Source organism: Gossypium hirsutum, chromosome D01 (assembly GCF_007990345.1).
Source record: "Gossypium hirsutum isolate 1008001.06 chromosome D01, Gossypium_hirsutum_v2.1, whole genome shotgun sequence".
Lineage (NCBI taxonomy): Eukaryota > Viridiplantae > Streptophyta > Magnoliopsida > Malvales > Malvaceae > Gossypium > Gossypium hirsutum.
The window spans coordinates 58,807,022-58,820,684 of NC_053437.1; the positions used below are offsets into that span (position 1 = coordinate 58,807,022).

General features: G+C 33.2%; 1 protein-coding gene and 1 long non-coding RNA gene across 2 annotated transcripts; one reads left to right on the forward strand and one right to left on the reverse strand.

Moving 5' to 3' along the window:
* Positions 1–203: 203 nt before the first annotated feature.
* LOC107922280 (MACPF domain-containing protein At4g24290) lies at positions 204–5,524 on the reverse strand. Its single transcript, XM_016852242.2, has 8 exons — positions 5,039–5,524; positions 4,266–4,542; positions 3,828–4,066; positions 3,365–3,566; positions 2,641–2,709; positions 2,347–2,533; positions 1,640–1,806; positions 204–1,160 (listed from the first exon to the last, which is right to left on the reverse strand). The coding sequence occupies exons 2-8, from the start codon at positions 4,524–4,526 to the stop codon at positions 474–476; spliced, it is 1,812 nt and encodes a 603-aa protein (XP_016707731.1). The 5' UTR covers positions 4,527–4,542; positions 5,039–5,524; the 3' UTR covers positions 204–473.
* Positions 5,525–8,077: 2,553 nt separating this feature from the next.
* LOC107921381 (uncharacterized) lies at positions 8,078–11,341 on the forward strand. The gene is made up of 3 exons (XR_001691046.2): positions 8,078–8,258; positions 8,818–8,906; positions 11,094–11,341. It is a non-coding gene; the product is annotated as an uncharacterized lncRNA (long non-coding RNA).
* Positions 11,342–13,663: the final 2,322 nt, after the last annotated feature.

A 13,663-nucleotide genomic window follows, 5' to 3' on the forward strand; every position in this document is an offset into this window, starting at 1 on the left:
GTATTATGTTTCAATTGAACAATCCTTGCATCAATAATTTTATATCATGTATTGATGTTTTAATCTCAATTTTGGACAACTGAGTCGGATAAAGAATCCAGACCTCCCAAAATAAGCAAGATCAATTACTTGCAATTTAATTAGCTATAGTGTCAAAAGGATTATTATATTAGAAAACCATCCCTTGCAAATCATAATCATCATTGAGCATGAAACTTGAAGAATTTATATTAGAAACAAGCAATGATAAAATTTACATTACAAGAAATGCAACTTGAATTTATATCTCCTAAGCTCTTTAACCTCCCATCCATTCACCCATCCCCATTAAGTTTATCCCTGTAAATATGACTTGTTATGTTTCCACTCCCCACTACCCATTCTCTATACTCATCTTCAGTAACTTTTTTCTATTAATATTTACTAACATAGCGGGCAAAGAAAGCAAGGTGATAAGTGGAAGGGAAAATCCGCTAGTGCTCATCAATGTCATCTTCATCAGGTAATAGTGCAGTCAGTAAAGAATACTTTACCAGGAGAGAGATCCTTCCCTTCTTGACGACTAATCTTGCCCCAGAAACAACCCAATATCCAGGAACCTCTTGTGGTCCTCTTGTTATCTCTGTTGTATCAACAAATTTCAAAAGCTTAGGAGCTTGAACAGGTACGGGAGGGCCTCCAGGGTAAACAGCGGAGTTTATATTCAAATCAGCTGGCCCTGGAGGTGGTTTCTGAACTGTTGTGAAGTGATGACTAATTAGTGTGGATATGAGTCCAGACTTAGGTGCCAACCGAGGTGATCCATCCCATTCTGGATGCTTAATAGACATCGCTCCCAAGACAGTCGAGAAGCATAGCCGTAAAAAGAGAATATTTTTAAAACCATGATTCTCAACCTGCAACTGGGCTCCAGTTACAATTGAAAGTTCCTCCTGAGATTCAATGGGAGCAGTGCATACGTGAGAGTAGTTCTTCCAATAAACTCTCTCATAGTATTTACGATCATGAGACTCTTGGCAGAAGTTCCCTTTTGGATCATCTACAAGTTGGAATATTTTTGGAAGGGAGGAAAGGTGCTGCAAGTGGATGGCCAAGCGATTGCTCCTTTTACCTTCTAGATATAGACGGAGGCCAGTCACAGGCCTCTTACCCACATCAACCTGCCATTAAGTTATATAACTTAAAATTAGCTATAGAGCAAAGACTCCCAAAATAGGTTTGCGCTCAATGATCCAAGTGTTAATATCAGCTTCCAACTTTATATCCACACTAAGTGACAAAGTATAATTATGCACTCTTCAGGAGACCAAAAGAAGACGAAGTCTTAGATAAAGTACTACTTATATTAGTTCCCTAGGAGCATTTTCTTTGATGGAACTATAGATAAATCTTATCTTGCTACAAAATGCTATTTCCTTTTTAACATACAGTCATTAGGGCACAGAGTTTTTAAAGTTAAAATGCTGAAGAGACTCTAGTGAACATCTATAAATCCAACACCAGCATATCAATATGTTTTGAAGTTTATGTAGCGCTAATAAAAACTACTCAAACACATACATGCATAAACCTACACGGTCAAATACTCAATGCACACAAACAAAAGCCAGAAAAATTTCAAATTTAGATGATTTTCTACCGGAGTAGTATTCACAAAAAGCTTGGGCCCCATGAAGCTGAATTGCAAAGAGGCAGTGCTTTGTTGCTTTCGTTGTGGACCAAGAGGAAGTTCACTGAAAACTGGGGCCCACTGTCTTGGAAGCTGAAATTCCAGAAACTGGTGGAGCTCTTCAACTGGTGGTTTATCTGAAAGAGCAATAGCTTACGGATGAAATATGTGTAGACTGTTCGCTATAAAATAAGTATCACTTGCAGCAGTAAGGCAAAATGAATGAAAATGAGGTCCCACAACAAATTCTCATTGTTACATGACAAACTTTATGAAATGCTAGAAATACCTATCAATTATTTGGTTCCAAATGTCTCTCAACTCAAGCACCGCTAGTTAAGGATATCATGATAACAAAACTGGTACTTACTAACAACTTATGATAATTTAACAAAGGCTTTAATCAAAATAAGCTCATAACTCTTGTATTGGTTGCTTTATATTACAAGATAATAAGTTGATTAGTGAACTTACAGTGTCTCAGTATAACAAATTATAAGATTTAAAAAAAAAAAAAAACAGAAGTATGAGGCATGCTTCTTTCAGAAAATAGTAAGAAAATAAGAAAATAATAAGTATGAGGCATGTTGAGAGAAGAGGAGATACAATAACCTGAAGCAGTAAAAGAAAATAAGAAAAGCATTAGGTAGACATAACGAACTATAGATCTTGCTTACATCGCAAATATAGGTTTATGGCATGGCTCAGAAATCCACTACCAGGAACTCCATTCAATAGAGAAGTAATAGGGATAAAGGACATTGAGATTACATCAGGCTCTGACTGAACCGTCTGTAACCAGTCATTATGAGAAAGGTTTCTATTATCACTTCCACCTCTCCTTTTGTAAATGCTTATAATGTCCTGCAATTTTTAGGTAACTATTAACATCTATATCAGGAATGAAACTTAAACCTTTATCAAGGAGCTTTAACTATTAAGCAAACGACACTGTATGAAAGAAAACAAACCTCTTTCTGTGCATATGAACTTGATGGACTGTTACTAGCAAACCTTAGCCGCTGCTCCCTAATTTCAAACTGAAACAGAAATAATTAGATTAGATACCCTTGGGGGGGGGACCACATAAATTATGCCAACTGTTTACTATAACGATGATTGACAGATAAATTAAAACAAATATGGTTTTACCACCAAAGGAGGCAGCAGATTAGATGTATGAAGAATAGCCATAATTTCTCTATTCCATAGAGATTAAATAATCGCTAGTATTGAAAGGCAAGCAATCAAAGCATAGAGTACCAAAGCAATCAAATTAAAAAAAGAAACTGCCAACCTAGATGAAAGGCCTAGAAAATAACACTGTCCTGATAAAACTGTGGCAAAGCCTGGTGTAAAACCTAAACATTCAAAACAGTAGCAGACTTTTGGTTTTCTCTGGCAAATATTTAGCTGGTATCACACTAGCAATCATATAATACTAATGTGATACTGGGTTGTCGTTTTAGTATGTTAAGACATAGTGATAACAGTGCTTCTCAACACAAATTTTGGCAACAATATGCAACAATCTGCAGCAACTTCCAATTAACACACTGCTTGCTAGGCCAATCATGGAGATTTTACACTGTTCTAAAAGAATATTGATTTCATTCCATCTCAACAAGAAGCATGATTTATCTAGATATGCAGCAATAGATTAGACAAAAAAATCAAAACAGTTCTATTGAAAACCTTGTCACTCTGGAAGACTTGCTCAGGCGCCAAGTTATAATGTCCACTGGCATCTAAAAACCTTTTATCAGCCATATCCTTCAATCTTTTCTGGATATCAGCAGGTTGAAGAGTAGATGAATGCTGCTGTTTTATGTAAATAACATCCTTCCCACCCATCTTCACACCAACAATTATATGGGTTCCATAAGTGTCAATAAACCTGGGATGCCATAAAAATACATATCAAACTCAAATGCGATATATCAGAGAGTAAATAACATTAAACAAAGCAGGCAATAGAAATCAGAAAATGCATAGCCATCAATAAAAGAAATAAAAGAAAGTTGATCATCGAATTATTCTCCAAGTGATGACAGAACTCAAAGAGAGGGAGCGAGAAACACACATTGGCTGAAGCCAATTCATTGCATAAGGAAGAAAAGGCCCCCTACATGCAAAGGTCTTATTTATGGCAATTCACCTTGCTAATGCTGCTGGTTCCCATGTAGATGGGACTGCTTTCTTGACATGATCTCGTAGCACAATTTGAGATTTCTCCAGTGCAACTGAGTAGAGGGTGATGAAAACCCCATCAAAAGAAAGTGTCTTGGTATTAGCAGCATCTTTTTGCCAACAACCAGAGAATTCAAACATGGAATTAAAGAGGCCTGAAGGTATTTTTCCAGTCAAAGATATTTCTTGGTTGAATTGCTCTGACATCTGGAGAAAGTAAAACAAAAGAAATGATTAAAAAAAAAAAGCACTCTCATGACAGACAAAAGAGTATGAAAACATAACCAATTTACCACATGACTAGCAATTCTCATATACCTTCACAGGATTTGACTCATGCTACAACAATTGAACTAGTGATACATATATGGATACAGATAGCATTGAACAAACAATACACTATTACCTGCTGGAAGGAGAGGACATCAGACCTGAACCGCGTGCGCTCTCCTTTATCACATTTTATTGACTTGGACACATTGGGTATTGAAACTCCACCAGGTAAAACAATCTCATGCCGTCCATCTTCATGAATCTCAATAAGACATGAATCTTTTGAATTCCCTTTACAGTACTTCAGCCGAAGATCCATTCCAATATCATATCCACATCCAATGGACCCTATGGCAATCTCAGCCGCCTTTGGAGCTGTACTCTTAAGCGCCATTGCTCAGTGCATCACTCTTTTTCACCAAATTTGGAACCAAATTCACACGAGATTCAATTATTCAAACCAAACACAGTACACTCCACATAAAGCAACATTGTTTCAATCATTTACACAAATAAAACTAATCCAAATCCTACAAATAGCTGAACGTGTAAAAACAGAACAAAAATCATCATATACAAAATTTCTTTTTAAAGTATATATTACTATAACAGAACAGATAAGAAGTTCATAAATAGCTCAAATATTGAAATTTATATATAAAGAAAAGCAATTTTCATAATCTTTCCGGAAACAATCACAACCAAAACCAGTTTAGCTCAATTTAAGAAGAAAATTAGCCAATTTTCAAAAATTAACAACATTCAATCAAAACCCAGATATTGTTCAGACTGAACAAACACACCCGAAAAAGCTAGATCCTAAAACTTAAAAAGGACCAAAAATAGTTTTCTAAAGAAAACTTGTAGCTCATATTTGACAAAAAGAAAAAGAAAAAGAGTTCGTACATTTTACGCAGGTCAAAAACTAAAGTGGGAATCTTTCTAAGAGCAGACTTTGAAGCTGGAGGAAACCAATAAAAGTGAAGCTCACACAAGTTGAAGCCGAAACGCCAATCCTTTGGTTCGATTTCGAGGTGTCTTGAAACTCCCAAGATTTTCAGGTTTGGAAATTCCAAGAACGAAACTTGAACGGAGAGAAAGATAAAAAAAGGTTCCTTGATGAAGAAATGTAAATAGTAAAAACAAATGAACTTAAAAAATAAAGAGAAAGGGAGAAACCCTAAGAAGGGGGATGGTTTGAGAGAGACAGAGGTTAGTAAAAATGGGTTTGACTGAGAAAATAAAAATCTAGCATTGACATATATACATGTGAGAGAGTTGTTGAGAGTGAGAGTCCCTCACCCATTAACTCCAGTTTTTGATTGAAAAAAAAAAAAGGGAAAGTCAAAGGTGCTGCTTTCAATGCTTGGCCCTGCCTTCCATTAACTTCCCACCGCTTTTACACCATTAATATGAATATATTCATTCATTTATTTATTTTACCTTAATTTGTCGTAACTAACCATTAAATCCTTTTAAATTTCTTTCCACATATATAAAATAATTCTTTCCATATCAATTAACTTCAATTTTTACAATAATTTTAAAAAAAGTATTGGTAAATTTTATTTAAGTCTTTTTTTTTATCTAGCGAGTAAAATACTATAAGTAGAGTACTTAACTCTGTCCCGTTTTAAAAAGTTGCAAGTTATTTTATTAGATTTAATTTTAAAATATTTTATATATTAATTATTCGAATATGAATTGCACTTATTGTACGGGTTAATTAGCCAAAAAGGCTGACTTTGAAAGTTAACGAGGAAATAGACCCTTTTTTTCCTCTTATATTTAGGTAGGCGTTTTCGTTTCCCGGTCTTTTTTTTTTTTTAACAATTAAAAAATTCAATGGTATTTTTTTTTCAAACGGCTAAAAAGGGTTAATTTATTTGCTATATAAATTCAAGTTATCTTCTTTTTTGCATCTAAATCCAATTCTCTCATTTCATTTATTTTCTCAATTCTCTCGACTATTTAGTTCTCATTTTTTCATTCAATGTCTCTCAAAATCTTGTTGTTTTAATTTTATATTTTGTAATTTCTTTGATTTTATTTTATTTTTATAATGAAAATTCTGCTTATTCATTTGGATGACAAACACATTACCAGTGCCTAATTACAAATAGTAAGAAAAAATTATTAAATTTTTTAATTTTAATTAAATTCGTTGTTAACATTATTAATTTTATCATTTTTTATGTTTATATAATCAAGCCGAAGATCGAACTTTAGAGACGTACATACACAATTTAACTACGAAGGCACCGCGTGGTATTGAACAACACTTGTGTAATAGCCCAATTTTTAGTGATGTCGTAAAAGGTGGTTTCAAAACCTCATTTCTGTAAACCGGGTCCTTAAATATCAAATATGAATTTTTATAGAGTTTCTATAAAAGCATATTAGACTTTGGCTCGGTAATTTTGTCAATTAATTTCTTAATTAGGGTACAAGGACTAAATTGTAAAAATCCAATCGCTATAGATTTTTAATTAGCTAAAGATTCAAAATGTTAAAAAAAAAACTATTTTGTTACATCAATAGAGGAGGAGGATGTTAACTTCCACTTTTGGTTAATTGTGATTAAGGTTTAATTAATTAAAGTTTAATTAAGTGATTAAGGATTAATTAAGGTCTAAAAGGCTTAAGTTACTGAATTTTCATTCATCTTCTCCACTATTCTTCTTCATTTGTATGTTCAAGAAAGAAAATTCCATTTTTAAGTGTCAAGCATTCAATCACTATTTGGTAAGTAATTTTAGGTATTTTTCTTGTAATTTTTATATTTTCGAGGTCATGGGAGCTTGATTTAGTTAGCCCATGTACTAATTTGCAAAATTATTAAAGTTTTTGAAAGTTGACAGTGATAATTTCTTGGAGAAATTGGTGTTAAATTGCTAGATTTTAAGCTTAGATGTGAAAAGGACAAAATTATAATGTTTAATTGTTAGTTTTTTCATAGGGACTAAAGTGAATAAATTTTGAAATTAATGTGAAATTTCTGTAATGATAGATAGTAGGGAGTCCTTAAGGGATGTGATTAAAATTGGTTTTCAAAAAAAGGCTCAAATTGAAAGTTATGGCTATTTCGGTTTCAGGGACTAAATTGAATACAACGTGAAACTTTAGGTGTATCAAAAATGAAATTATTTAGATTCATTCATGACATGGAATAGTGTATAAATGTTTGGTATTGATGGATTGAATGGAATTATTGTATATATAGATTAATAATTGAATCAAACTGGTGATAATTGAGAAAAAGCCAAAATTATCAATTAGTCCTTGAAGATTCGGTTGTTTGCTGCTTTGACCAGGTAAGTTCACATGGAACATACCAATTAATTTTTACTTTATACATGAATGATATTGAATTTATGCTTGTATATCTATATATATGAATTAAGTAAAATTAATGAATTTGACACTTATAGCTTGAAACAAACTGAATTGTAAATTCATGTAAATATTGGTTATATGGAAATAGTACTGGATGTAAATGTGATTTTTGATTGAATGTATGCCTCATAAGGAGAAATGAAATTGTGTACAGGAATTCATAATGTCAATTACACAGAAATGATGCTCGAGTGAACTTAGTAAAAGGTTAGGATATGTATGGCATGCCATTAGGGTTATACGTACGATTAATCAGGGATTTACATGTTATTACGTGATCTAGCATTTGTCACATCACAAAATTTGGCCTAGAAGTTTCGAGGTTAATTTTGAAATTTATGGCCTGAATTTGGGTTCGAAAATTTAGAATGTGGTAACCTGAAAATATTTTCGTTAAATGACTTTTGAAAATAATATCAATTTATGAAAGAAATGAGAAAAGGCTTTCAATTTTTAAAGGAAGGCTGATTTGTAAAGGGGTTTAATTTTGAAAGTAGCTTAAAAGCAATAATACCAAAGTTTTAAAATCAACCTATTTTCCCCTTGCACCCTACAGTAGACGCACGACTCCCTTTCTCCCATCACTTTTTGCCGTCAATTGAAATCCCCAAATACCATTCACTATTTTTTGTCCCCATTTCTTTTATGATTTTGATTTTTTTCATCTTCCAAACATTAAACCTCCTTTGAATTCAAAAGAGAACATCATAATTTCATTGGTTTTTTCCAAGTAAGTTTTCTCGAAATTCAATCAACTGTTCGTTGTTTTCCTCAATCGGGGTAAGGTTTTGCTTTTCTAATATTTTTTAATGTAGTCTAGCCTTTCAAATCAAGTTTTAATCTGTTGAATCATAGATTTTGTGTGTTAGTTAAAATTAGGGTCATTAATGACAAAATTTAGATTTTTTAAACAAAACTATTATTTCTACGTATTTTTCAACTTGATTAGGTGAGATTAGAATTTTTTTAAACTTTTGTTAAAGAATTTTAAGATTATATTGATTTTTCACTAAAAGTAGCCATGAAAGTCAAAATTTTCCAGAACCATAAATCTGAGAAGTTCTGGGTGTTTTAAAGGTTGAGAATTGTTCTTAAGTGAGTCGTCAGATTATTAGAATTGATTTTAAGCAAAGGGAATTAGTTCAAGTTAAGAAATTTGAGTTACTACTATACTAGTCGAAAATTTCGGTTCCAAGAGGAGCTAGTTTAAACCTGCATTTTTGTTTGATTTGAGATGTGTTATTGGCTTTTAATTGTTTGTGTATGTTGTGTGGTTAACATTTCTGAAGATTCAGAATCGTTGGAGCTCTCTTCAAGCAAGGCGAAAGGCAAGGAAAAACTAGTTTGAACTTTCGGCTAATAAGCGAAAACGCAATTTGTGAGTGTTTTGGAGTCACTACTAGTATGCACGATTCATTGTGTTAAATGGGAGCTTAGGTTAGCTTAAACATCTATCCTAAGTTCCGAGTGTAAGCTTTCTTACTCTCTTTTTTTCATTTTGCAAAATTGTGACTGTGTAATCTGAAATGAGTATCATGATGTATTAGTGCAGCAAATAATGTGTGATTGTGAGCATGTGATGTGAAATTTCTAGCTTATGCTTATATATGTTACTTAAAGTGGCTATAGCTTATAGAACTTTATGTTAACACTTGTGAGTGCATAAATAGGAAGTATGGTAAGCATGATATAATGATTAAGAACAGTAAAAATGTGAATTGAAATGGTAAGTAAAAATGTGTGTATTAGTGGATATTTTGGCTTTGTGATATCTTGAGATTGTTGGATGTAGTTGGCATGCCATAGGATTTGTGAGTACTCACCATTGTGTTGTGATTTGGGGTATTGAGGCTTGGAACAATTTTGAGAGATAAGGAAATGTGAGATATGCTCCATTCATTGGGACATGTTGGTGTGTTGAAGAATGTTAGCTTGATGCTACACTTATGGGATATGTTGGACTCTTTGAATTATTGGTGTGATGGAGATTCGTGTATCCAATGTATGGTGATAGAGCTCACTCTTATGCTTCAAAGTCTCAAGTTACCAAATTATCATAAATGATTTTTACATAAATTATGATATATGTAAATTCATGAAAAATGAAAGCTAATTACTTGAGTTAATGATGCATGAACATGGTAAATTTTTTATTATGTATGTGCTTGAGAATGACCTTGATTTAACCGGTGTTGATATGCATGCTTGTGGTAATTTTCGATACATTGACTGAGCTTGTTTAAGCTCACACACTCATCACTAAATTCTTGTAGATAGTTAGCATTGTCAGTGTGAGCGGTGTGACCAAGGAAGTGATCCAAGTTAGGGAATAAACATTTGAGTATGTAGTGTTATAAATTTTGGGTATTTTGAATAATGACAAATGTGGTTAGAGTTTTGGTTGGTTTTCATCATAATTTTTTATTGGTTTATTATGATTTTGGACTTTTGAAGTATTGGTATTGCTTGGGATTATGTTTATGAATAATTTGATGACTGATATTGTGTTTGATAATGCATGTTCGAAAGGAATAATGTTTGTGCATGAATGTTTCCCTGTTTTGTTGTGTTTTTGCTTATTTGTACAGAGGTATCGATACTCGAGGCATAAATATCGATACCTCGATGTTGGAACGTATGTGTAGGAAAAATAATAGCTCAATTATACCCATTCACGAGTATCGATACTCATGGAAGAAATATTGATACCCATGCCTAAGTATTGGGTAAAATGTTTTGAATCAAAATTTGGTAGAATGCTAATTTGGTATTGATTTTCTTATTAGTATTGACACCTAATTTACTAAATATCGATACTTGCAATTTTGTATCGATACCTATGCTGATTTCTTTAGAATTTTAATAAATGAGCCTTAATTATATATTAAACTGTTTCTAATATCGTATTGTCTAAATTAGACATGAACACTTCTATAAATGCTTAAACTTAGTAGCTGTTATTCATAATTGAAGCTGTGTGAGCATGTTTGTAAGATTTGATGTTTGTTGTAACGTCTTGTTACTCGAGTCCAGCAACCAGGCCGGGTGACATGTGTTACAACATTTGTTTTAAATTCTAAGGTTATTTGTATCATTGGTTTAGCCCATACGAGTAACCTCGATATGATGTTAGCTTGTGTGAACAATTCCCTTAAAATATCAACTTGTGTGAGCAACCCTGAAATACTGTAAACTTGTGTGAGCATTATATTCCTGTGTATCTTAGTCTATTTTACTACAGCTCCATCAGGCGATGTTCATTTGATTGGAAATGAAATTTAAATCATGAATTGAAAATGAAATGGTATTGATGATACTTGACATATAGATTGCTATATGATTATGTTTTAAATGTTGAAAGTATTTATATTAAAGAACATAACTAACGTATTCAATTTGTGGTGATGTTGCCTGTATAAATATGTTTTCATGTGCCAAGGAAAGTTAATTTGGTAGCCAAATAGAATATTTTTTTACTTTAATGATCAAGGTAAGCTTTAGTTTCCATATGAGCTCACTAAGTATTTTATATGTTTACTTAGTTTGTTTTCCCTTTTCCATGTAGATTGTCAAATTGTGGAACACGTCAAGCTGGATCAATGCAAAGCTCACACTATCCTATCCTGGAATCTATAGCTTTTTGGTCATTTCAAGTTAGGGATTATGGCATGTATAAAAGTATTTTGGCATGTACATTCATGTATAGAATGTTTTGATGAGTTTGGTAACTTGTAATGTTTTGGTGTTTTGAATTCATATATAGAGATGAATATATATGCATTTCATGCTTGATGATGTGATAATTTATAACTATATGAATGCCATACGAAAATGGTATTGAACTTGGTTTGTGGTGATTTGGATGTTGGTCTTGGTGGTGATTTAGAAATGCATGAATTGGCATTTTTTATGCCTAGTTGAATTGGTACATTTTGATTGATGTGCTTGGAATAAGTATGACATTTAAATTGGCATGTTTCAAGATGGTTTAATATAGGTAAAGACTTTGTATTTGGATAATTTGGTTCATATGTATGCCATGACAATGGAAAGTTAAATCTAATAGTAGAATAGGTAATGAAAGTTAAGAAGTTAAATATGGTTATTTGAACTTGATTGATATGTTCTTGGAGTGTTTTAATTTAAGTGAAGTTAGTAATTGGTGTATAAATTTATGGGTTAGGTTGGAAACTTTGTAATAGGTACCAAATTGTACATTTTTGCCAAAAACAGGGATCTCGTCCTGGCAACCAATTCACCTTGTCGCAACATCAGCCAATAGTGAGTCATGTCGTGACATCAAATGACCTAAGGCCACGACGTGACAATCTGTTTGGAGATGTCATGATGTAGGGAAGATGATGTCACGACATTGGCCCTAAATTTCTAAAACTTTGCAATTTGGTCCTATTTCGTGCTCGGTTTGACAAATAAAATTTTATAAGCTCGAATAAGACCCAAAAATAAGGTATTATTGTAATTTAATAATGATTGATGTCGAATGCATGTGAAAATGGTTATTTTATTGTGAACCTGATTGTAGTTGCTCTAGTAACGAATATAACATCCTATAGCTCAAACCCAATGATCAGGTCGAGTTAGGGGTGTTACAACTTCCTAGAGGTGAAACTCTTGCACGTGTCTCATATGCTCGGGGACACTAAATTGGATCCCGTACTTATCAACGCTTTGGTGGAAAGATGGAGACCCGGAACACACACATTTCATCTTCCGTATGGTGAATGTACAATTACACTCGAGGATGTAGCTTTACAACTCAATTTACCGATGGATGGACAGTTGTTATGGGGGAAATAGGCGTTAGTAATTGGAGCGCAGTTTGCTAGCAACTATTAGGTAAGGTGCCGAACAAGTTTAGTGATAGCCAGATAGATGAAATTGTTGGAAGACAATTTTAATTATATAAAAAACTTTGCGAGTATCGTTGAAAGAGAACAATACGCTCGAGCATTTATCCTGAGGTTAATCGAGAGTTTTTTTATGCCCGAAAAATCTCGAAATCTGGCACATTTAAGGGGGCTACTACAACTTGTCAACTTAAAAGAAACAAGACAACTCAGTTGGAGATCAGTTTTTTTGGCGACATTGTACTGAGAGATGTGTCAGGCGATGAAACCATAAAAAATTAGAATAGATGATTACATACACCTTCTTTAACCATGGGCATATTACCAGCTGCCATTTTTACGCCATCGAGTAAATTCCCCTATATATTCCCACTTGTAATAAGGTAAAATTAATTTGATAATATAATTATCATAATATTTTTTAATTATTATATTTTTGAAATAACATATTATTTGAATAAATTTAACAATGAGGCGAGTTATATGGATATAGCGAACGAGCTCGTAGATATTCAGGTATTATTAGATCAACGATTGGGAGCTGAGGTTAGTTTTTTAATTTTTAAATTATATAATATTTACGTAAGGATTTGAAATTTAATATTATGAACTTAATAAAATTTATAACTTCGTACTATAGTTTGAATGGATGCCATACGCTGATATGAGAATTCTAGAATGCATCCCAATCGAATTTTTGTCCAATCGTAATATTTGGCACGTCAATGTGCCATTGATAGTTTTTGTGATAGTCGAGATGCATGAAACCGATTGAGTGATGCACTAGTTTGGGTTTAGGCAAAGTATTTAGTTGTCACCCTAGGACATTGAAAAATTGCACAAGATTAACTTGCGGTGGATAACTAATGAAGATTTGGCGAAATTCCATGCCAAATATATCTACATTTGAGAGCATAGATACGATCTCATACATATACGCAAACCAATTCTCCCATCTAGATTACATGACATGGTTTAGAATTCACGGTAAGCTATATCTACTGCCGGAGGAGGAAAAGAGTAGGCAACATCGTCGTGGGAGGCCAAGATGACCCCACATGAATTCTAGATTATGAGTACATGCATCGATGGAGTCATCATTAGCTCCAACCCCATATGAGGCATCTTTGGGTACACAACCTCTATCCCCAGCACCATATTACACGCCAATGCCAACAACAACACTGAAGTATCCGCCATCTTTAACAATTCCAATATTTTATCTACAATCAAGTTATGCAACACTATATACTTATCTTCCGATAGT

Excerpts from the sequence above, each read along its gene's own strand:
- LOC107922280 (XM_016852242.2), bottom strand. The coding sequence starts at position 4,526 with ATGGCGCTTAAGAGTACAGCTCCAAAGGCGGCTGAGATTGCCATAGGG. Across the intron at positions 1,807-2,346 it reads CATAAACCTATATTTGCGAT|ATAAACCACCAGTTGAAGAG; the intron begins GTAAGCAAGATC and ends TTGCTCTTTCAG. Across the intron at positions 1,161-1,639 it reads TTTTTGTGAATACTACTCCG|GTTGATGTGGGTAAGAGGCC; the intron begins GTAGAAAATCAT and ends ACTTAATGGCAG.